Below are 24,480 nucleotides of genomic sequence, written 5' to 3' on the forward strand. Positions count from 1 at the left end.
GCTCTTCTTCTGTCACATGGACCTGGACACACTGCTCACTTCTAGCATGTCTGTAAAATGGGAGGCGTTCTTCATAAAAACCATTAATGTTCCCCAAGTTTGTAAAAACCGTGTGGTGGTGGGCAGTAAGCACCTATTTTACTTCTTGAGGGATTCAGTGATTCTCTCATTTCCTCTTTACACAATTTGGACTGGAAGGTGGTGTTCACTGTCTGACCCCAGTTGTATATTACGGACCATGGGTGGCCAAATTTTTTCATGCACAGGGGCCCTTTTGACTGCGTAAGGCTTATGTGTTGGGCCTGAACATTTTCATCAGCAACCGGAAAGCTACAGGTTTTCTACTTTTTGGTGTACGAGAATTAGGACTGCAACTAACGATTATTTTCATAATCGTTTAGTTGGTTGATTATTGCTTCGATTAATCGGATAACCACCTTAAAAGAAAAAAAAAAGTGTAGTGTATAATTTAGTTAGTATGCAAAGTTTAAAAAAAGGCATTTTATTCTTAAATATCCATATGCAGTAGCAAACATAAATATCCAAATATACAGGGAGTGCAGAATTATTAGGCAAATGAGTATTTTTGAGGATTAATTTTATTATTGAACAACAACCATGATCTCAATGAACCAAAAAAACTCATTAATATCAAAGCTGACTATTTTTGGAAGTAGTTTTTAGTTTGTTTTTAGTTTTAGCTATTTTAGGGGGATATCTGTGTGTGCAGGTGACTATTACTGTGCATAATTATTAGGCAACTTAACAAAAACCAAATATACAGTATACCCATTTCAATTATTTATTTTTACCAGTGAAACCAATATAACATCTCAACATTCACAAATATACATTTCTGACATTCAAAAACAAAACAAAAACAAATCAGTGACCAATATAGCCAAGGACACTCAAAAGCCTGCCATCCATGGATTCTGTCAGTGTTTTGATCTGTTCACCATCAACATTGCGTGCAGCAGCAACCACAGCCTCCCAGACACTGTTCAGAGAGGTGTACTGTTTTCCCTCCTTGTAAATCTCACATTTGATGATGGACCACAGGTTCTCAATGGGGTTCAGATCAGGTGAACAAGGAGGCCATGTCATTAGCTTTTCTTCTTTTATACCCTTTCTTGCCAGCCACACTGTGGAGTACTTGGACGCGTGTGATGGAGCATTGTCCTGCATGAAAATCATGTTTTTCTTGAAGGATGCAGACTTCTTCCTGTACCACTGCTTGAAAAAGGTGTCTTCCAGAAACTGGCAGTAGGACTGGGAGTTGAGCTTGACTCCATCCTCAACCTGAAAAGGCCCCACAAGCTCATCTTTGATGATACCAGCCCAAACCAGTACTCCACCTCCACCTTGCTGGCGTCTGAGTCGGACTGGAGCTCTCTGCCCTTTACCAATCCAGCCACGGGCCCATCCATCTGGCCCATCAAGACTCACTCTCATTTCATCAGTCCATAAAACCTTTGAAAAATCAGTCTTGAGATATTTCTTGGCCCAGTCTTGACGTTTCAGCTTGTGTGTCTTGTTCAGTGGTGGTCGTCTTTCAGCCTTTCTTACCTTGGCCATGTCTCTGAGCAGGGGCGGACTGACAACTCATGGGGCCCCCGGGCAATAAGAGATCATGGGCCCCCATGTGTCCCCGCCCACACACAAAGCCCCGCCTACATCTCGCACTGCCCACATTACATTTGTTCGTCACAGAATTTCTCGACACTTATGTTCAAAATAAATGTTTAGTATAGAAAAAAGAAAAATAAACTTACATTAACGTGTAACAATGGTACATTTCCAAAATTAAGGTTTTCATGAATAAGCACAATATAATAGGTGCAACAAATGTCTTCTTAGCTGAACAGTTTAATAAAAAAGATACAAAAAATTAAAAATAAAAAGCTCTGACCAGCATGTTACAAAATTATGGCCCTAGAATTGCTCTCACTCCGACGTTCCTGACGATACCATACATATGTGCCACCATTATTATTCACATACGTGTGCTCATCCTAAATAGCACTCTACCTGGATGTGCTTTACAATCATTTTTTTTAACAATTTTTATTTACTTTAAATAATTTTCACTGACCACCAATGTAAGGGGGCCATTCCTCCCATCGACCACCATTGTAAGGGGCATTCTTCCTACTGACCACCAATGTAAGGAACATTTTCTTCACTGACCAACAATATAAGGGACATTCTTCCCACTGACCACCAAAGTATGGGACATTCTTCCCACTGACCACCAATGTAAGAAGCATTCTTCCCACTGATCACCAATGTAAGAAGCATTCTTCCCACTGATCACCAATGTAAGAAGCATTCTTCCCACTGATCACCAATGTAAGAAGCATTCTTCCCACTGATCACCAATGTAAGGGACATTCTTCCCACTGACCACCAAAGTATGGGACATTCTTCCCACTGACCACCAATGTAAGAAGCATTCTTCCCACTGACCACCAATGTAAGGAGACTTTCTTCCCACTGACCACCAATGTAAGGAGACTTTCTTCCCACTGACCACCAAAGTATGGAACATTCTTCCTACTGACCACCAATGTAAGAAGCATTCTTCCCACTGACCACCAAAGTATGGGACATTCTTCCCACTGACCACCAATGTAAGAAGCATTCTTCCCACTGACCACCAAAGTATGGGACATTCTTCCTACTGACCACCAATGTAAGAAGCATTCTTCCCACTGACCACCAAAGTATGGGACATTCTTCCCACTGACCACCAATGTAAGAAGCATTCTTCCCACTGACCACCAATGTAAGGGACATTCTTCCCACTGACCACCAATGTAAGGGGCATTCTTCTCACTGACCTCCAATGTAAGGGGCATTCTTCTCACTGACCACCAATGTAAGGAGACTTTCTTCCCACTTACCACCAATGTAAGGAACATTCTTCCCACTGACCACCAATGTAAGGAGATATTCTTCTAACTAACCACCAATACAAGAGATATTCTTCCCACTGACCACCAATGTAAGAAGCATTCTTCCCACTGACCACCAATGTAAGGGACATTCTTCCCACTGACCACCAAAGTATGGGACATTCTTCCCACTGACCACCAATGTAAGAAGCATTCTTCCCACTGACCACCAATGTAAGGAGACTTTCTTCCCACTGACCACCAATGTAAGGGACATTCTTCCCACTGACCACCAATATAAGGAGATATTCTTCTAACTAACCACCAATACAAGAGATATTCTTTTCACTGACCACCAATGTAAGGAACATTCTTCCTACTGACCACCAATGTAAGGGACATTCTTTTCAATGACCATCAATGTAAGGAACATTCTTCCTACTGACCACCAATGTAAGGGACATTCTTTTCAATGACCATCAATGTAAGGGACATTCTTCCCACTGACCAATCGGGATAACTATTATTGAGGAAACCGACCACCAGGCTGGAAAGTTATTAAGAAAATGTGATTGCTGGTTCCACCAGCTTAATTTCCGGTGAGTCAATTTAGGGGAAATAGTGGTGCACGGAAGGTGGGATCCCCACGTGTGGACACTGAATACACAGTTATTGGATAGTGGCACTTTTTTGCACGTTTGCACTTTTTTCTTGTCACTTGCGAAGATTCACTATGGACAATTTTTTTTTTCTTTTATGGACTAAAAAGATTTTATTTATTAATTCACTTATGCTTAATATATTTTTTTTCACGTTTTTATATATTTATTTATGTATAATTTGCACTTCATATTATTGGGGAGTTGTTTTCTTAGGATTTATATATTTTTTCTAGAATTCATTACTGTGGATCACCATTTAATTTGTCTGTATACAATATTTTTTTTTTCTTTTTTTCATAAGGTCACATATGCACTAGCACTTTTTCCTTTTTTCTTTTAGTGAGGACATATTATACTTATATTTTCATTGACCCTACATATAATTGCCAGGGAACTGGCCATAATTGATTGTACTATATTCATAATTTTACATATATTTATTTAATTACCACACGGGGTAATATTTCTCATGTTGTTTGCACTTGCCAACACTTGCATTTCTTCTTTTGAAGACACATTAGATATAATACATTTGGAGATTATAAGAATTTGCGCTGATCATTCTCCCCTTACAATGTCCTTACTGTCTGATATGGAGGGTGAGAGAGAGAAAGAAAGAGGGATAGAATGAGAGGGAGGGAAATAGAGAGAGAGAGAGGGGGGTAGAGGGAGGGAGAGGGAGAGAGAGGGTGAGAGAGAGAGAGAGGGTGAGAGAGGGAGAGAAAGAGGGAGAGAGAGAGAGGGAGAGGGAGAGAGAAGGAGCGAGAGAGAGGGAGAGGGAGAGGGAGAGAGAGGGAGAGAGAGAGAGAGGGAGAAGGAGAGAGAGGGTGAGAGAGAGGGAGAGAGAGAGGGAGCGAGAGAGAGAGAGAGAGGGAGAGAGAGGGGGGAGAGAGAGGCGGGGAGAGAGAGAGAGAGAGGGAGCGAGAGAGAGAGAGGGGGGAGAGAGAGAGGGAGAGAGAGGGGGGAGAGAGGGGGGAGAGAGAGAGGGAGAGAGAGAGAGAGGGAGAAGGAGAGAGAGGGTGAGAGAGAGGGGGGAGAGAGGGGGAGAGAGAGGGAGAGAGAGAGAGAGGGAGAAGGAGAGAGAGGGTGAGAGAGAGGGAGAGAGAGAGGGAGAGAGAGAGGGAGAGAGAGAGGGAGAGAGAGAGGGAGAGAGAGAGGGAGTGAGAGAGAGAGGAGAGAGAGGGGGGAGAGAGGGGGAGAGAGAGGGAGAGAGAGAGAGAGAGGGAGAGAGAGGGGGGAGAGAGAGGGAGAGAGAGAGAGAGGGAGAGGGAGAGAGAAAGGGAGAGAGAGAGGGAGAAGGAGAGAGAGGGAGGGAGAGAGAGAGGGAGTGAGAGAGAGAGAGGGAGAGAGAGGGGGAGAGAGAGGGGGGAGAGAGGGAGTGAGAGAGAGAGAGGGAGAGAGAGGGGGGAGAGAGGGAGAGAGAGAGGGAGCGAGAGAGAGAGAGAGGGGGGAGAGAGAGGCGGGGAGAGAGAGAGGGAGAAGGAGAGAGAGGGTGAGAGAGAGGGAGCGAGAGAGGGTGGGGAGAGAAAGGGGGGAGAGAGAGAGAGGGGGGAGAGAGAGAGAGGTTGAAAGAGAGAGAGAAGAAGAGAGGAAAAAAAAAAACTAGATAAAGAACATTTACAATGAGAGAGATCACCTCCAGCAGCAGTTTGCCTCTGCTCGGTCCTGCTCTGAAGTCTTCTGCTGACAGTTTCTCAGCCACAAGCTGCCGATGAAGGGAGGACGTGAGTGACATTCCACACATTCCAGACATTCCCGAGGCTCCCGACATATACGCGCAGAGGAGGAGAAGGAAGATCCTCCTCTGCTCTGCATCCCGGGTTCTCTCCTCGGCCTCGTTTTCATTCTTGGACGTCACTGGTTGCTAGACGCCAGTCGGCTGGCCATTCTAGCAACCAGTCCAGCGCACAATAAAGCTGCTGCTTCGGCGTCCTGGGAGATCAGATCAGGGATATTGTCACCCTGTGTGGGGCCCCCGGGCAAATTGCCAGTGTATCCTTGCAGAAAGACTGCGCTGCCGGGCCCCCCCTGACCCCCGGGCCCTCGGGCAATGCCCGAAATGCCCGACTGGTCAGTCCGCCCCTGTCTCTGAGTATTGCACACCTTGTGCTTTTGGGCACTCCAGTGATGTTGCAGCTCTGAAATATGGCCAAACTGGTGGCAAGTGGCATCTTGGCAGCTGCACGCTTGACTTTTCTCAGTTCATGGGCTGTTATTTTGCGCCTTGGTTTTTCCACACGCTTCTTGCGACCCTGTTGACTATTTTGAATGAAATGCTTGATTGTTCGATGATCACGCTTCAGAAGCTTTGCAATTTTAAGAGTGCTGCATCCCTCTGCAAGATATCTCACTATTTTTGACTTTTCTGAGCCTGTCAAGTCCTTCTTTTGACCCATTTTGCCCAAGGAAAGGAAGTTGCCTAATAATTATGCACACCTGATATAGGGTGTTGATGTCATTAGACCACACCCCTTCTCATTACAGAGATGCACATCACCTAATATGCTTAATTGGTAGTAGGCTTTCGAGCCTATACAGCTTGGAGTAAGACAACATGCATAAAGAGGATGATGTGGTCAAAATACTAATTTGCCTAATAATTCTGCACTCCCTGTATGGTTAGGGAGCAAAATCTCTAACCCACTCTGAGAATAACAGACAGAAGAGAATTACTGTATATTCTATTAGAGGTTGAATCTGGTAAATATAATCAGGCTCAGAGATTACACTTTTTATTTAAAGGGGAAAAAATAAAAAGACTGTTACTGATTTTCAGACAGAATTGTAATATATTGTGTATGACAGACTCCCTTGTCATAGGCAGGTGGATTGATAAATGTTACCTGCGCCTGCTATCACTTATGCTGGCCATACAAAACAATGTCTTCCTTCAAAAAAAAATGATTTCAAGAATGTTTGTTTGATTTTCTATTAATTCGTGGGGTCAAATCAATGTTTGTTTTCGACCACAGTGACGGTAAAATTTGAAGGAGCAAAATAGAAAACTTCTTGGTCAAAGGAGTTTTAAGAGAGTGTATGTGGTTTTTGTTCAGAAATTACATTCATTTTTAAAACTGAATGTTAAAAGCAAACTACATTTTTAAACAACATTTTTTCATTCAGCGAATGTACAAAGATTTTTCAAATGATTATGCTCCTCTAAAAATGGATACGTGTAAGGCCAGTATAAGGCTCAGTTCACACCTATGCTGTTTGCTTTTGATCCTTTTCTGCAGTGCTTTTTGCTGTGCGTTTTTGCATACGCGATTTTGCTGTGATTTGCCTTTTGCATTTCTTATGCTTTTACTTGGCCAATTTGTTGTTGGGCAGATTTAAAAAAAATGCAAATCGTGGCAAAAACATACTAAATGCTTTTCTGCAGCTTCTCCATTGAAGTCTTTTGAACCAAATAAGCTAAAAAAGCACCATTTAGTCTTGAAAAAAGTATTTGACCCTTTCCAAATACGCAGCGGCTAATAAAAGCATAGATGTGAACGTGCCCCATAGGAAAACATGTTAAATTAACTGTAGTGCGTTTCTGCGAAAAGCACCAAAAAATGCATTAGGGGAAACCAGGCCTAAAACACTTAGTAGCAGCAGCATGCTTTTTTTGTATCACCTGTAATAATGGGGTTAAAAAAACTACAATTAGCCCTTTATAGTACAAAAAAAGCAGATAATCGCTACTATAAGGGGTTCATTTATACTGTGAAACAGCGAAAGTAATAATACATATTATGTATATCATATATATATAAAAATAAATACACCCAGAATTAGGATATATGGGCATTTTAACTAGGAGTCAGACATGAAGCTATATGAAGGGTGGAAGGGAGATAAAAATCTTTTATATTAAAGTAGTACTAAAAGCTGAGACTTTTTTTTTTTTTTCATGTACAGTATATGATCACTTTAAATATAATGCACAAACCTGGTAAAAGTTGACTTTAAATGTAATTGTAATGCCTTCTATTACCTCCAGTCTATCAGCCTCCACCTTCTCTGGGTTCAGATGCTGATCTTCCCTGCACAGAGTCTTTAAAGTATTTTTTTTTTTAAAAACAACAAACATGTTCTACTTATCTGCTCTGTGTAATTGTTTTACACAGAGCAGCCCTTATTCTCCTGTTCTGGGGTCCCCCACCGGCCCTTCTGGCTCCTCCTGCCCAAACAGCAAGCTACAAAGTATAGTATAGAGTTCCCCCTATAGCAAAGTAAAAAAAAACTGGACTACATGTCCCATGAGGCATTGCTCCTCACACATTCACAAGTTCTCAGGCACTTACTGACATGTATGGATGTGTACTGAGCTGTATGTGTGCTGCACTGTATTTCCTGATATGTAAACAAATAACACATTCTATATATAAAAGGAATAGGGGTGATGGCGCTGCCTATATAATTTAGATATAATAAAAATGTAATAAGCTGTGATGCAAAGTGCCTTAAGCTAAAAACAATAATGTGTAATATTCAAACAATAATATATTCCATAAAAACTTCAATTAAGTGCAAGTGCAAGGTATAAAAGTGCCTGCAGAAAGATTGGAAAGTGACTGGTGCAATAATTGTATGAGCAATAAATAATATTTAACATGCAATATTAATGTGCTAAAAAATATGATACTATATAAAGTGAGCTGTTCCACTCATACCACGTGTTGATATGGGGAATAAAAAAGTGCCAAGAGAGCAAAAAATAGAAAAAAGTTATTATTTTAAAAAAATACAGCTTGCAATGTCCAATAAGGAAAGATCCAGTAGAAAAGTCTATATCATGTGCGGTGACTTCAAAGGCAATAAAGGTGACAGCACTCGGAACAAACCGACACTCAGGTGAAAAGGTGACCCCGTGGTGGGTGGTAAGGTGCTGAGATTCCTTTGATAAAATTGCACACTTACCAGAGACACCCACCCCACACAGGGGTATAGAGCGGGTGTATTTATGGGTCTGGCAACCTAGCGGTATCCTCCTATCCCTGGGTGGAGGGCGTGTGCCGAGGATCAGGCTGGTCCTGGTGTGGATGTACCCTAGGATGGTCCCCTGTGTGCCTTCCTGCCTAGGTATGCATTAAGCTTAATGCAGACATGAGGAATGAGGATCAGGAGAAACAGGTTTAAATATCGGGAGTGGAGCTGAGTGGATCCCTCGGAACATACCTAGGCAGGAAGGCACACAGGGGACCATCCTAGGGTACATCCACACCAGGACCAGCCTGATCCTCGGCACACGCCCTCCACCCAGGGATAGGAGGATACCGCTAGGTTGCCAGACCCATAAATACACCCGCTCTATACCCCTGTGTGGGGTGGGTGTCTCTGGTAAGTGTGCAATTTTATCAAAGGAATCTCAGCACCTTACCACCCACCACGGGGTCACCTTTTCACCTGAGTGTCGGTTTGTTCCGAGTGCTGTCACCTTTATTGCCTTTGAAGTCACCGCACATGATATAGACTTTTCTACTGGATCTTTCCTTATTGGACATTGCAAGCTGTATTTTTTTAAAATAATAACTTTTTTCTATTTTTTGCTCTCTTGGCACTTTTTTATTCCCCATATCAACACGTGGTATGAGTGGAACAGCTCACTTTATATAGCACCATATTTTTTAGCACATTAATATTGCATGTTAAATATTATTTATTGCTCATACAATTATTGCACCAGTCACTTTCCAATCTTTCTGCAGGCACTTTTATACCTTGCACTTGCACTTAATTGAAGTTTTTATGGAATATATTATTGTTTGAATATTACACATTATTGTTTTTAGCTTAAGGCACTTTGCATCACAGCTTATTACATTTTTATTATATCTAAATTATATAGGCAGCGCCATCACCCCTATTCCTTTTATATCCAGTGCATAGTCTCCGGACTATCATCCAGGGAGGCTGCAGCCTATTTTTAGATATATCTATATATATATATATATATATATATATATATTTTATATTTTATACATTTACTACATATTTTTTATTCATTTATTTATACACATTTTTTTCACTTAATTATTCACTTATCTATCCATTTAGTCCATAGCGCGGAAGTTCTTATTTTTCTTAAATAACACATTCTGTATGCAGGCCAACTAATCGGCTGACCAACTAATCAATTATGAAATTAGTTGATAACTATTTTCATAATTGATTAGTTGTCAATTAATCGATTAGTTGCTTTGGCCCTAACAAGAATAATGGTAAATTAACGAAGTATGAGCTTTTTTAGTGTTGTAGAGGAATCTAACTCATATCAAGAATATTGTCTTTTTTGTTTACCATGTCACTTGTCCCTTAATATTTACTGAGATTACCTTTTAGATTGATGATAAAGAGTTTGACATTCCTCAAGTTGACACTCCACCAACATTGGAGAGCATCTTGAATGAGGTAAGTCTTTTGTACTTTTTGTAGCATATGGTAAATAATTGTAAAAAGAAAAGGTGCGCTGACCTGTGAATAATGTGACAGCACTAGAGATGAAAAGAATAAATGGAATAAAAAAATAGTGCGCTCAACAAGAACCTATTACATAAAATTGAATAGGATAATAAATAAATACATATAGATATATAAAACTATATATACAGTGCAACGAAGTAGTGGTAGTGGTGCAAAGTGACAATGAAAATATAATAATAGTATAACACCAGCAAATGGACAACTGTGAGAAAAACAGTGCAAATAAGTTGCTGAAACAAAAAATCTTATTTGTGAATATTGTGACAATGCATACAACAAAGTCTCTGATTTTGGTGAGATATTTTATGGTGACATCTTCCAATCTTGCAATCCTATGACTACAAACCAACACCACGTGATCCAAAGTGCTTGGGGGATGAAGAAACCGGAATCACTTAGAATAGTAGGTGAAGTGACCAGAAATCTCACTCTTAATATTATACGGTGTCTGGTGTCACCCTGTGGTATATGACATTCTTACCAGATAATCCAGGAGGGCAGACTTAGGACCCAAGGTTTGGTGTATAGCTTCCTAGGTGGGATGGTTTACAGAATCGGCTCCAGCTCAAAGAATGTATAGTGCGCTTCCTCCCACAATGGAATAGGGGTTCACTTGTACAACCGGTGGTACCTATTAAATATGCAACTCCCCCCCAGAGATAGGAAGACCGCCAATAGTGCAGTAACTATGACAAAAAACTTTATTCAAGCCAAGAAATGCACTTGCATGACATTAGGTGATACATGTGACAATAGGTTGCTTCTGTAGAACGCGGCCGCCTGCAGTGCGGACCGTGTGACGTGACAGTGTGGCAGCTCCCCCGACGCGTTTCTCCCTACGAGGCGTCAGCTGGGACCGGATTCTTCTCTGTGTATACTTTTTTTTTTTTTTTTTCCCCTGAAGAGTCGTGTTCTTATGCAAATGTGGCCCGGGCCACTCTCTTTTGAGAAAATGAGTATTCTAGAACAAAAAAAAATGAAAATCTGCCAAGTCTATACATGTTATTGTGACAAAAACAAGAGAAGGGCGCACCGACCTAGTGCAATACTATTAAAACATTTATTGAAGAATAAAAGGTAACATACATCATACTCACAAACAAATGTAGTAAAAAGAGCATGTCAAAATACTGCATAGACGGGTAGCCTCCAGGACATGGACTAATCCAATGCAGCAGGAAGACATTTGTAATGGCTAGGCTGATGCATTTCCAGGGCGAATCCTCTTCCTCAGAGCCAAAGAGTCAAATGACCCACTAAACATCTATACCTGCAAACCGAACCGCCTTCATTAGTCGGTCCCACCCCTTTCACATCATTGGTGGTGTGCATTATTCAAGTGTCCAACTGCAGTGCAAAGATCACCATTTACAACCGAACCTTCTCAGCAATCTGCATACATGATGTTTAACAGTGCAAAATAGCATGTTCTAACATATATCTCTGCAACGTGTATGCCACATAATAATTCAAAGTGCAATATAACATATTAGTTAGCAAAAGCCATACAAAAGATCTCATTAGGGCAGTGGGTTACAATCAATGTACCCACCATTACCTACTTGGACCATATCTGCACTCCCTGTACAATGTGGTACCTCTTGGGGGGGGGGGGGTGAATTTCATCCTATACATGGCAAGAAGGATGTAGCCTCCCTGTATACCTCATGAATTTGGACTTCAGGCGGTATTACACTATCTAGTGGTGGGTCAAACTTTCCATCATGCACATTTGATAGCATTTAGTTCATGCTAACTCAGAATTATTTCTCCTTTTTGGAAAACTACTATAGGCAAGTAAAAGGTACAGCTATGGGGGCCAATCTTTTTATGGGTTTTTGGGAATCCCACTATATCTGGGCCAATAACCCATTCGGAGGGAATCTGGTCCTATATACATGATACATAGATGATGTGCTGATCACCTGAAATGCTCCATGAATCCCTACGGAATCACGTTCACTCACGTAATGGATTACACATGTCTGGTTTTCCTGGACTTAGAACTGGGGGCGGCTGAGGAGGGTCGTATTTTTTTCTAGGACCTATTTTAAACCAAGAGAGGGTAACGCATACCTCCATGCCTGTAGCCATCACCATTACAGATGGATCAAAAATGTTCCCTTATGCCAATTTTGTAGACTAAGGTGCACATGTACCCGCAGAGAGGACTATGAAGAACAGAATGTGATCCTAAAAAAAAAATTTAGAGAGAGAGAATACGAAGAAAGCCATTTAGAGCAAGCACATTACAAATATTGGTCCTCATAAGGGGAAAGCGTCCCTAAAACATTAAGCAAAGGCACCCAGGTCGATAGTATTATGACATGCACTTTTTACTACATTAGTTTGTGAGTATAATGTATGTTACTTTTTATTCTTCAATAAATGTTTTAATAGTATTGCACTAGGTCGGTGCGCCCTTCTCTTGTTTTTGTCGCTTCTGGTCCTTGTGGATACCCATGATCCTAAGAGGGCAGCAAGACCCCAGGTGCCATCAATAAAGTCTAGGATACACTCCTTTTCCCTGAGCATAGCACCTGAGCGCAGGAGAGTTAGGTTGTGGAATGTTTGTTATTGTGTAGCTTAAAAGGAAACCTGTAATGTGGGGGTATGGGGCTGTGTTTTCTGGCCTCGTTTTGAAAATGCAGGGTTGTTTTGTCTTAACCCCTTCATGTCCTCCACCATAATAATGAAAGGCTAATTTATCTTTTGAAAAATAAATCAATTCATGTTTTTGCAGTTAAACAAATGTGCATGTATTATTTTTATCCTCAGGCGCCTGCAGAGATTTGCATAATCCATTTGCCATCTTGGGTACAATGGTAGGCACCTGCACACACTTTCTACAGCTTTCTGCCCGTACCGGAGTACGTGCTTTCTGTTTGAAAGCTGTGGGAAGTATCAATGAGCTACCCTTGCTGGGGTGGGAGACTGTACTTGTAGTTCATTCATTCACAGATTCTTATGAATGAATGACGCACTTGTGTGGGCAGATCCCGGTAGAGCCATGCTATTTTTAAAAAGTGTCAACGGTTGCAGGGAGCTGTTGCAGAGGGAAATTGGGGGAACACGAGGACGGTTGCTAGAAAGGTGCTCCAAAAGGTGAACTTATCCTTTTAACATTCTCCTGGTAAGTTTCTTGTGCCAGGTGGACATTAACTTAAGTCCTGTCAAATTCAGTTGTAGCAGGTTCTGAAGATCACTTTCATCTCCAACAGACCACTGCACAACCCAACTTGGGACCCTGCCTGATCGATATGTACCCAACTCTAAGTCCTGAAAGGTCATGTGATCACCATGATTAACGTATCATAGTGATATTTAGAAAGTTTTTGCCCAGCAACACACTTTTCTGCTGCCTGGTACTCTTTAATGTATGCCTACTTAGTCCTGCTCCAGGACTAGTCATGCCAAATGGCATAGAATCATTTAACCCAATTGCTGCCATAGAGTATCCTTTGGTCATTCATACACAGTAATCTGGGTTGAAGCTAGATATTAATATGGGATATACATTAATGGTATTAACCAAATATCAAATTTAATCTATACAGACAGATGATGAAGATGAACCCTTCATACCGGAAGATCCTGTGCTGTTGAACATAGAGACTATTGACACCCATTCCTGTGACACCTCATCGTTGGCCAGCTCTGATAGTGGTGACCGGGCACACAAGAGGTATATTAAATAATATATATAAATATCCTTTGGATTTATGAATCATGTGTCTTTTTTTTTTCAAAGTATTCTTAACAGAACTTTACCACCACTGCCTACCAGCTTGGAATTAAATAAATTGTTTGTACAACAATAGCTGCACTGCTGAAAAACGTGTATACACTGCTCAAAAGGGATTAAAGGAACACTTTTTAATCAGAGTATAGCATCAAGCCAATTAAACTCCTGGGATATTAATCTAGTCAGTTAAATAGCAGAGGGGGTTGTTACTCAGTTTCAACTGCTTTGGTGTTCATGAAATTAAAAGGTGCACTAGATGTGCAACATTGAGACGATCTCTAAAACAGGAATGGTTTACAAGTGGAGGCCACTGAATTTTTTTTCCCCTACTCATCTTTTCTGACTGTTTTTCACTAGTTTTGCATTTGGCTAGGGTCAGTGACACTACTGGTAGCATGAGGCGATACCTGGACCCTATAGAGGTTGCACAGGCAGTCCAACTCCTCCAGGATGGCACATCAATACGTGACATTGCCAGAAGGTTTGCTTCGTCTCCCAGCACAGTTTCAAGAGCATGGAAGAGAGTCCAGGAGACAGGCCGTTACTCTAGGAGAGCTGGACAGAGCCGTAGAAGGTCCTTAACCCATCAGCAGGACCGATATCTGCTCCTTTGTGCAAGGAGGAACAGGATGAGCACTGCCAGAGCCCTATAAAATGACCTCCAGCAGGCCACTGGTGTGAATGTCTCTAACCAAACAATCAGAAACCGACTTCATGGGGGTGGCCTGAGGGCCCAACGTTCTCTATTGGGCCCTGTCCTCACTGTCCGGCACCATGGAGCTCGATTGGCATTGGCCATTGAACACCAGAATTGGCAGGTCCGCCTCTGGCACCCTGTGCTTTTCCCAGATGAAAGCAGGTTCACCCTGAGCATATGTGACAGACGTGAAAGGGTCTGGAGAACCCGTGGAGAATGTTATGCTGCCTGTAACATCGTTCAGCATGACTGGTTTGATGGTGGGTCAGTGATTGTCTGGGGAGGCATATCCATGGAGGGATGCACAGACCTCTACAGGCTAGACAGTGCACCCTGACTGCCATTAGGTATCGGGATGAAATCATTAGACCCATTGTCAGACCCTACATTGGTGCAGGGGCTCCTGGATTCCTCTTGGGGCATAACAATGCCCAGCCTTATGTGGTGAGAGTATGCAGCCAGTTCCTAGAGGAAGAAGGAATTGATACCATTGAATGGCCCCTACGCCGCTCGTTGGACCTAAATCCAATAGAACATCTCTGGGACATTATGTTTTGGGCCATCTGACGCCGCCAGGTTGCACCTCAGTCTATTCAGGAGCTCAGTGGTGCCCTTGTCCAGATCTGGGAGGAAAAACACCAGGACCGCATCGGTCGTCTCATTTGGAGCATGCCCTGACATTCTCAGGCATGCATAAAGGCACGTGGGGGCCATACAAACTACTGAGTACCATTTTGAGTTGCTGCAATGAAATTTCAGCAAAATGGACTATTCTGCTGCATCATTTTTACACTTTGATTTTCGGGGTGTCTTTTGAATTCAAGCCTCTGTAGGTTGATAATTTTCATTTCCATCAAATGATGTGGTAACTTTTCATTCCTATCGTATTACCCAGTCCATATAAGTATAGATATCCAGCATGATATTTTTCCCCATTGAGATCTGATGTGTTTTCAAAGTGTTTCATTAATTTTTTTTGAGCAGTGTATTTACTTTATCCTCAAAATTGCACATTAAAGTCTATGTCCACCTTTAGCAAAAAAAAAATATATAATAAATGCACTTGATTTTGCAAGTAATAAAATGTGCATTCGTTATTTTTTATACACTAAAGCCTGCAAAGCATTGCACTCATGATCAGTGAATCGCGGGTGAAATGTCAGGCTCCTGCAGACAGATCTCTACCAGTACCTCCGTCTGGGCAGACAGTTGCTGAGGCGCATGAAGTGTCAGTGTACTACGAGGGTGCTTATCAGTGCCCTCATAGTTCATTAGATCCACAAGACGTCTGCCGTGATGGCAGACATGGGGCTTGTAGTTTGTTCATCACTAAAGTAGTAAAGCAGACACCTTTAGACAACAGCATTGGCAGTCTGCATTTTAATAAATTTGTGTGTTGGGGTTTAATACTACCTATAAAAATACCTAAAATCCATGCCCATGGATATTTATTTGGCAACCCTCCTTAAAAATACAAAAGATCTGCATATAAATATATGTATATCCCAGAGTCTTGATAGTATATACCTTTTTTCTCTTGTATATAAAACAATTTTCCATGTTGCTGCTGCTGCAAGTGGTCACCAAACTGAGATGGACCCAAGTCCTAAATAACAATTGCAGTACTTTTAACAACTTCAGGACTGGACTGTACAACCTCCTTCATGCCCAGGCCATTTTTAGTTTTTTAGTGCTGTCACATTTTGAATGACCGCTACTTAGTCATGCAACATTGGACCCAAATTAAATTTATATAATTTTTTTGGAAAGATGAAGCTTTCATTTGGTGGTATTTTTTTGCAATATATGGGAAAAAAGACGAGAAATTTATGTTCTAAAGTTTTACTAATAAATATTTGTTCTTCATAAATCTAAGCCAAATGTATTCTGCTACATTTCTTTGTTAAAAAAATAACCCAAATTAGTGTACATTATTTATCGCTTGTGAAAGTTAGAGTCTACAAACTATGGTGTATATATATTTGAAACTCAATCAATCCTGATGTACTGACTGCCTATCTAATTTCTGGAGGTCCTTAAATGCCAGTAGAAATACCCCCCCAACTGACCCCTTTTTGTAGACAGTCCAAGGCATATAGTAAGAGGCATGGTGATTTTTTTTTTTTTTGTCATAATATTTTAGAAAATGAAGAAATTCATATTTTTTTTTCTTCTCACATACAGCCTAGGCATACTTACGATTACACCCCAAAATACATTCTGCTATGCCTCCGGAGTATGGGGATACCACATGTGTGAGGCTTTTTCACAGCCTTGATGCATAGAGGGGCCCAAAATTAGGGATGCATTAATATATCAACCACCGAAAATAGAGTTATTGGCATTTTGCCAATGGAAATAAAAAAGGTGCTGAAAATGGCATGCTGTGTCCCATTGACTTCAATGCAAAAACACCAGCCACATTTAATTAAATTAAACATTTTTTCTCTATCGTTCATTGACAGACGCAGTTCTCTCTGATTCATATCAGTAGGGTTATACTGCCCCCTACAGGAGTAGGACACTAGGCAGGAAAAAGTTCTGGCTACGCCTATGGGGCAGTCCCGGAGGGTACACCCTCTCTCTTCCTGCATAGGATGTCAGTTTTTTCAATCTGCCTAGTCAGGAGTAAGGACCTAGTTCCTTGCTGGGATCTCTGGTCCTGGCATATAAAGTATTTTTTTATGTAGAATTTTTTTAGCTAGCCTCTTTTTATCCGGAACTTTTTTTTCTGTGAGATCTTCAAGCAATTATGCCGGGCTGGGCGACAGACTGGACCCCCATATCCAGTGGTTACCCCAGTCTGGCCAGCAAGCGTGTGCAGGCCTTAGCTCCGCGCTGGGTCGGCACACGACAGGGTCTAGGCTGATGTCGCAGCGTTCCTATTTGGCCGACAGCCCCCTTACTCCGGTGGCGTGGGCTCCTGTCAAGAGATGGCACCTGCCTGTGTTCCCGGTATGGTGAGTAAATGTTCTCCTCCTTCCCTGGCAGATTTTGGGGTGGACGCGGGCCCTCTCCCTGGGATGGTCGGACCCTTACACTCCTGGGTTTCCCTCTGTCCTATTGTGACCCCCTCCTGTCCACCCCCCCTACCCCCCCATGTGGGGGACTGTTTAGGCCTACCTGAGCCTGGGGCCTAGTGTGCAGGCCGCATGGGGGGGCCGGGCGAGTGTGCGCTGTCCGCGGTGCTCAATGATCGTGCGGGGGGGGGCCTTGCTGGGGTTCTTTTGAAGTGGATGGGCGTTTGGGGGGTCCCCGAAATGGCCCCGAATCCTGCGATTTTTCGGGTGGGGCCGCCATTTTGTTGTAGCCTCTGTCTGCTTCTATGGAGGTGGCCATCTTGGTACATGAAAAAGGTGATGCTCAATGCTAGAGACCAAGATGACTGGTAGCTATGCAAGGTCCGGTCATCAACCATCCAAAAATCCCATAGGATATCTCTATAAGTCATCCACTGAGGTGGGGAGCCACCGCAACCTTAAACAGATACTAGACAAAATTGTATTTTGGAACCACTAGACAGATCCAAGGAATGGCTGCAATAAGGGATGCTCACGCCCACTTGTTTCAAAAATGCAAAAAACTTTATTGAATGTAAGGCATAACAGGATAAAATTACCCTTTATCAAAAGGGAATAATTTGGAGTACATGTGATAAGCATTAGCTGTGATGACATACAAAACATGCGACATAAAAACAACAACAAAACAATGACTCACACATACATGGCCGGCCACACACACACTAGGAATGATGATCCACTAAAGCAGCGGCTCCCAGCATATAGCTCATATGAGAGCTTTGTTAATGCTGTCAGAGCCGTTTCTCGTGCATCTGCATGCCACTGTTATGAAATGACAATATCCAAGATGGTTGGTATTCAGTACAACACTGTACACCAGGTCCAGCAATGGTTTAGTACCTCTGTCAGGTGCAGACACTCCTCCAAATATACATATTTCTGTGTATGAAAAGCCATATGAGGGTGAAGGAGTAATATTGAAATATTTTGATTTATCCTGAAATATTAGTGTTGTACTGGGTACCAACCATCTTGGATATTGTCATTTCATAACAGTGGCATGCAGATGCACGAGAAACGGCTCTGACAGCATTAACAAAGCTCTCATATGAGCTATATGCTGGGAGACGCTGCTTTAGTGTATCATCATTCCTAGTGTGTGTGTGGCCGGCCATGTATGTGTGAGTCATTGTTTTGTTGTTGTTTTTATGTCGCATGTTTTGTATGTCATCACAGCTAATGCTTATCACATGTACTCCAAATGATTCCCTTTTGATAAAGGGTAATTTTATCGTGTTATGCCTTACATTCAATAAAGTTTTTTTTTGCATTTTTGAAACAAGTGGGCGTGAGCATCCCTTATTGCAGCCATTCCTTGGATCTGTCTAGTGGTTCCAAAATACAATTTTGTCCGGCCATCTTGGTACACCCGTTTTCGGACATTTTGCTGGAGATTTTTTGCAGTGAAGGCCGGTGGGAGTGCCTGAAGGACAGTGAGTCTTGAGGGTGGTCTCTCCCTCTCTGTGGGGGTCCATTAGCGAATGCCTGACCTCCGGGGGACGCTTTAGCAATGTGGGGCCGTTTAAAAAAAAAAAAATGTAATTTTTTTCATTTTTTTTAAAAAGTTGCTGGCGGGTTCCTCAGGTTCATTATGGACCCTGCGGGCCATTTTTTCCCACCTGACCCCCTCACGGAAGCTGCTACTGTTATTGTGATCACTGTGATTGGTCACAGCGATCACATTGTACAGGGTTGATCACATTGGCCTTGTACTCGAAATCTGTGATTCACTTTGTCTAGAGAATGCAGCAATCACAGATTGAGCCGCTGTGCACCCCTGAGGACACGCACTAGGCATGCGTGCTGTAGGCGAACTGGAAACCGTTAAAATATTAATTAAATCATCTAACTGAATGTGTGCAAAACAACTGAAGTTTAAAGAGAAGTATGGGTATTTTTTTTTTTTTGGTCACAATCTCTTCTGGGTCTGGACCGGCTTTGTAACGTCAGCTGACAGAGAGCTTCAGGCTGCTGTCTGCTGAAAACGGGTCCCAGGAATGCAGAACAAACTGCACTCCTGTGATCCACAAGAGAAGTGCACCAAGAAATGCTTTGGTTGTACTTCTCCTTTAATAAAGCGCCCAATCACAATAATAAATCAATAAATTAACAAATTGCATCAAAAGTTTATTTAATCAAAAATGCAATTAGATGAATAAAGTGTCCAGTGCTTCAAGCTAAATAATTGAATAAAATGTCCAGTGCTTTAAGTGGTATTCCTTAAATTGTCCAGTGCATAAAGCTACTTTAAAGTGTCCGGTGCTCCCTATAAGTGGCCATAAATCAATATTGCATTGCCATATGCCATAATATAATGCATGTTAATGAACAACATAACAGGTGTTAGTTCAACACACTTGTGCGGGCAGGTCTGAGGCATTGTATTACCACCTCACCACCTGTTATAACCGCCAAATGCTGGACTACAGCGCAGCAACTGTGCAGGAGCAGTTACAACACAGTCCCATTCACTTGATTGGGTCAGGCTCGGTGCGTAGTAGTACCTTCCAAGTGAGACATGGGGTATAGTTCCTGCTGTGGCATGTGTACACCCCTGTCCGCTACCTTCCTAGCTAAAGGGGGAGCATTTCAGGGGAGGTAAAATATGCAGCACAACTGCAGGGTTTTACCCTTGTCTCATGTGATGAAAGATCACAGTATTACATAGAAGACTGAACGATTTGCAAAATAATTTTTACATTTATTGATCCTGTGACCACTGCTGTAGCACTAAATGTATGTATTTAGTACTTTCACAGAGCTCAGCCTATAAACCCTTATAGAACCTTTAAAGTACCATTTGCCTAAATAATACAGTATGGCGGCACCCAAAGTATTTGTAACAGTAAAGGGTCAGTTCACCTGAAAGTAGTATTTAAGTTGAGTGAATATGGTGGGCTTAGTGAGCCCATGGATTCTTATGCCTTGGAAACTCCAACAGGGAGTTTCCCTTATCTCTTTCTGTCCATCTTTGTGTGTTCCAGTACCCCTACTGCATTACCCATAATAGCAAATGAGAACAAAACCTGAAAGGGGACATGGGAGCATTGGCAGAATTGTACTAAATCTTTCTCATTTGTGAATTGCTGTATGACTCTGTGCTCTTTTGTAGTAATAAATTCTATTGAAGCTTATATGTCGATTTGAGAATGCTCTTTGTTTTATCTTCTCAGAAAGAAGAAGCTACCAGGTGCTTTTTCCCGCCATGGATCTGTGCTGCGCCATTTGCTGCTCAAAGGCATCTCTGCTCAGATAGTGTCAGCTGCAGTAAGTCATAATACTGCTTGGATATACATGTAGATGAATCATACATTTCCCTGTGTATTATAAATACAAGGAAGTCTTTAAAGGCCTTCAACAACCACTGATGTATTAGGGCTCATGCACACTGGCATAATAAAAGGCTCTGTAGAGTTCCTGCATACAAAACCTTTAAAGTTTGTCTGTTTAGTATATACACTGCTCAAAAAAATTAAAGGAACGCATCAGATCTCTATGGGGAAAAATATCATGCTAGATATCTATACTGATATGGACTGGATAATGTGTTAGGAATGAAAGGATGCCACATCTTTTCATGGAAATTAAAATTGTCATCCTACAGATAGCTGAGTTCAAAGACACCCCAAAAATCAAAGTGAAAAAATGATGCAGTTGGCTAGTCCATTTTGCTGAAATTTTAATTTCAGCAACTCAAAATGGTACTCAGTAGTTTGTATGGCCCCCATGTGCTTGTATGCGTGCCTGACAATATAGGGGCATGCTCCTAATGGTAGGTCTGTGCGGGAGAACCGCAGACCAAACAAGAATAAACATAACCACCAATCACGTTTAACTTCCGTAAAACTAAGAGGGGTATATGCTAATGCCAGGAGCCTAGCTAATAAAATGGATGAGTTGGAAATGTTAGTACATGAGGAGGACATAGACCTTGTGGGAATAACGGAGACTTGGTTCGACCCCTCACATGACTGGCTGGCAAATATCCAAGGGTATTCAGTGTACCGGAAGGACAGGGTAGGAAAAAGAGGGGGCGGGGTATGTCTCTACGTCAAGAATAATGTAAAGGTGATTGAGAGGAGTGACATTACGGAAGGGATGAGTATGGAGTTAGAATCCGTATAGGTAGAACTCCATAGGGAAGGAGAAAAGGGAAAAGTACTTGTGGGGGTTTGCTATAGGCCACCTAAACAAGGGGAGGAGGTAGAGCAGGAATTTTTAGCACTTTTGGGTAAAGTGGCAAAGCTAGGATCAGTCATCACATTGGGGGACTTCAATTATCCCGACATTGACTGGGAAGAGGGGACTACACACTCACAGAAGGCCCGTCTATTCACGGAAACCTTACAGGATAATTACATGTCACAGTTGGTGGAGTCTCCTACTAGAGAAAAAGCAACCCTGGATCTATTGATCACTAATGATCCAGACCTAATCTCGGAGGTAGGGGTCCAAGACAACCTGGGCTCTAGCAATCACAGGATGATCAAATTTAGCGTAAATAACAATATAGCAAGGCAAGTGGGGAACATAAGAACCCTTAACTTCAGAAGGGTAGACTTTCCAAAATTGTACTCGTTGATGGAAAGGGTAAACTGGGACCAAACCTTGGGAACACTGACCACAGAGGAAAAATGGGAATGCTTTAGGAATATATTAAACAAAGGCATCTTGCAGTGCATTCCTATGGGAAATAAATTTAGAAGAGAGAAAGCCAAAACTGGCTGGCTAAACCCTAGCGTGAAAAAACTTATTAGGGGAAAAAAATTGTCCTTCAGGAAATATAAATCAGAGGGCACAGTATTGGCTTTTGACCAATACAAGGAGGCAAATAAGAAGTGTAAACACGAAATCAAGATGCCTAAAATAGACTTTGAGAGACAAATAGCGGAGGATAGTAAAAAAAAAACCCAAAGAAATTCTTTAAGTATATCCACAGCAAAAAAACTAGGGCAGAGCATATTGCACACATAATTAACGATGATGGGAGGATGGTTACAGAGGACACTGAAAAAGCAACCGTGCTGAATGCTTTTTTCTCGTCAGTCTTTACACAGGAAACGGAGGGGTACACTGACCATGACTGTATGGTTAGTAGTAATACACAGGACTTGCCAATATGGCTAACAGAGGGTGAAATCAGGGAAAGGCTGGATAAACTTAACACAAACAAATCACCAGGCCCGAATGGCGTACATCCGAGAGTACTCAAGGAACTCAGTAAGATTATATCCAGACCACTGTTCCTGATCTTTGCGGACAGTATTAGGACAGGAGATGTACCAGGGGAGTGGAGGAAAGCTAACGTAATTCCGATATTCAAAAAGGGTCAGAGGCATATACCGGGAAATTATAGGCCTGTCAGTCTGACATCAGTAGTATGTAAACTTCTGGAGGGGATGATAAGGGACTATATCGTAGAGTTTGCTAAGGACAACCGCATCATCAGTAGTAACCAGCACGGGTTTACTAATGGGCGTTCTTGTCAAACCAATCTCTTAACATTCTACGAGGAGGTGAGCTGTGAGCTAGATAGGGGCAGACCAGTGGATGTGGTGTACCTAGATTTTGCTAAGGCGTTTGATACAGTTCCCCATAAGCGCTTAATTTATAAAATAAGGTCTGCAGGTATCGACAGCAGGGTTTGCTCTTGGATACGGAACTGGCTAAAAGGGCGTGTCCAAAGGGTGGTAATAAACAGCGCATACTCAGACTGGTCTGAGGTAGTAAGCGGGGTCCCCCAAGGCTCAGTCCTAGGACCAACCTTGTTCAATTTATTCATAAACAGCATTGAGGACGGGATCAGTAGTTCAATATCAGTTTTTGCAGATGACACAAAATTAGGCAGGGCAATAACAGCACAGCATGAAGCAGATATCCTACAGAATGACCTGGACAAAATAACGGAGTGGGCAACGACTTGGCAAATGAGGTTTAATGTGGAGAAGTGTAAGGTTTTGCACTTGGGGACTAGCAACATAAAAGCACAATACACGTTAGGAGGGGAACCCCTGGGAGAATCAAAAATGGAGAAGGATCTGGGTGTCTTGGTGGATGATAGACTAGGCAACAGCATGCAATGTCAAGCGGCAGCTGCCAAGGCTAGCAGAATATTAGCATGCATAAAGAAAGGGATGTTTTCCAGAGATAAGACTATAATCCTTCCACTTTATAAAACTCTGGTCCGACCACATCTGGAGTACAGTTCTGGTCACCAGTCCTCAGAAGAGATGTGTTGGAGCTGGAGAGGGTCCAGAGAAGGGCATCTAAACTAATTAGGGGATTGGAGGACCTTGATTATGAGGAGCGTCTGCAATCGCTTGATTTATTCTCCCTGGAGAAGAGACGCCTGAAGGGGGACATGATAGCAATTTTTAAATATCTCAATGGGGATCTAGGCTTAGAAAAAAAGCTGTTCAGTCGCAGGGATTGCATGAGGACTCGGGGGCATACAATGCGATTAGAGGAGAAGCGTTTTAACCTTAGGCAACGTGGGGGGTTCTTTACTGTTAGGGCTACAAGATTGTGGAATTCTCTACCACAAGAGGTGGTTTCTGCAGGTAGTATGGTGGCTTTTAAAAGACTACTAGACGTACATCTCAAGGATCAGAACATTCAGGGGTATGCGAGATGATTACAGCCACACACACCTACACAGGTTGAACTGGATGGACTATTGTCTTTATTCGACCTCACCTACTATGTAACTATGTAATGAGATGACAGATGGTGTCCTGGGTTGTTTCCTTCCAGATCTGGACCAGGGCATCACTGAGCTCCTGAAAAGACTGAGGTGCAACCTGGCAGCGTCAGATGGGCCCAAATGTAATGTCCTAGAGGTGTTCTATTCGATATAGGTCAGGAGACTGGGGGGCCATTCAATGGTATCAATTCCTTCATCCTCCAGGAACTAGCTGCATACTCTCAC

General features: G+C 42.2%; 1 protein-coding gene across 1 annotated transcript in view; it reads left to right on the plus strand.

The window, feature by feature from the left end:
* VPS8 (VPS8 subunit of CORVET complex) overlaps positions 1-24,480 on the plus strand; it is a 424,969-nt gene that overhangs the window by 19,452 nt on the left and 381,037 nt on the right. The window contains exons 3-5 of the mRNA XM_082262330.1: positions 9,887-9,955; positions 13,585-13,712; positions 20,726-20,819. Coding sequence (XP_082118456.1) covers positions 9,887-9,955; positions 13,585-13,712; positions 20,726-20,819 — 291 coding nt within the window. The remainder of the gene's footprint in view (positions 1-9,886; positions 9,956-13,584; positions 13,713-20,725; positions 20,820-24,480) is intronic.

The sequence above is a fragment of the Pelophylax lessonae genome, assembly GCF_965119305.1.
Source record: "Pelophylax lessonae genome assembly, chromosome: 6".
Taxonomy (NCBI): domain Eukaryota; kingdom Metazoa; phylum Chordata; class Amphibia; order Anura; family Ranidae; genus Pelophylax; species Pelophylax lessonae.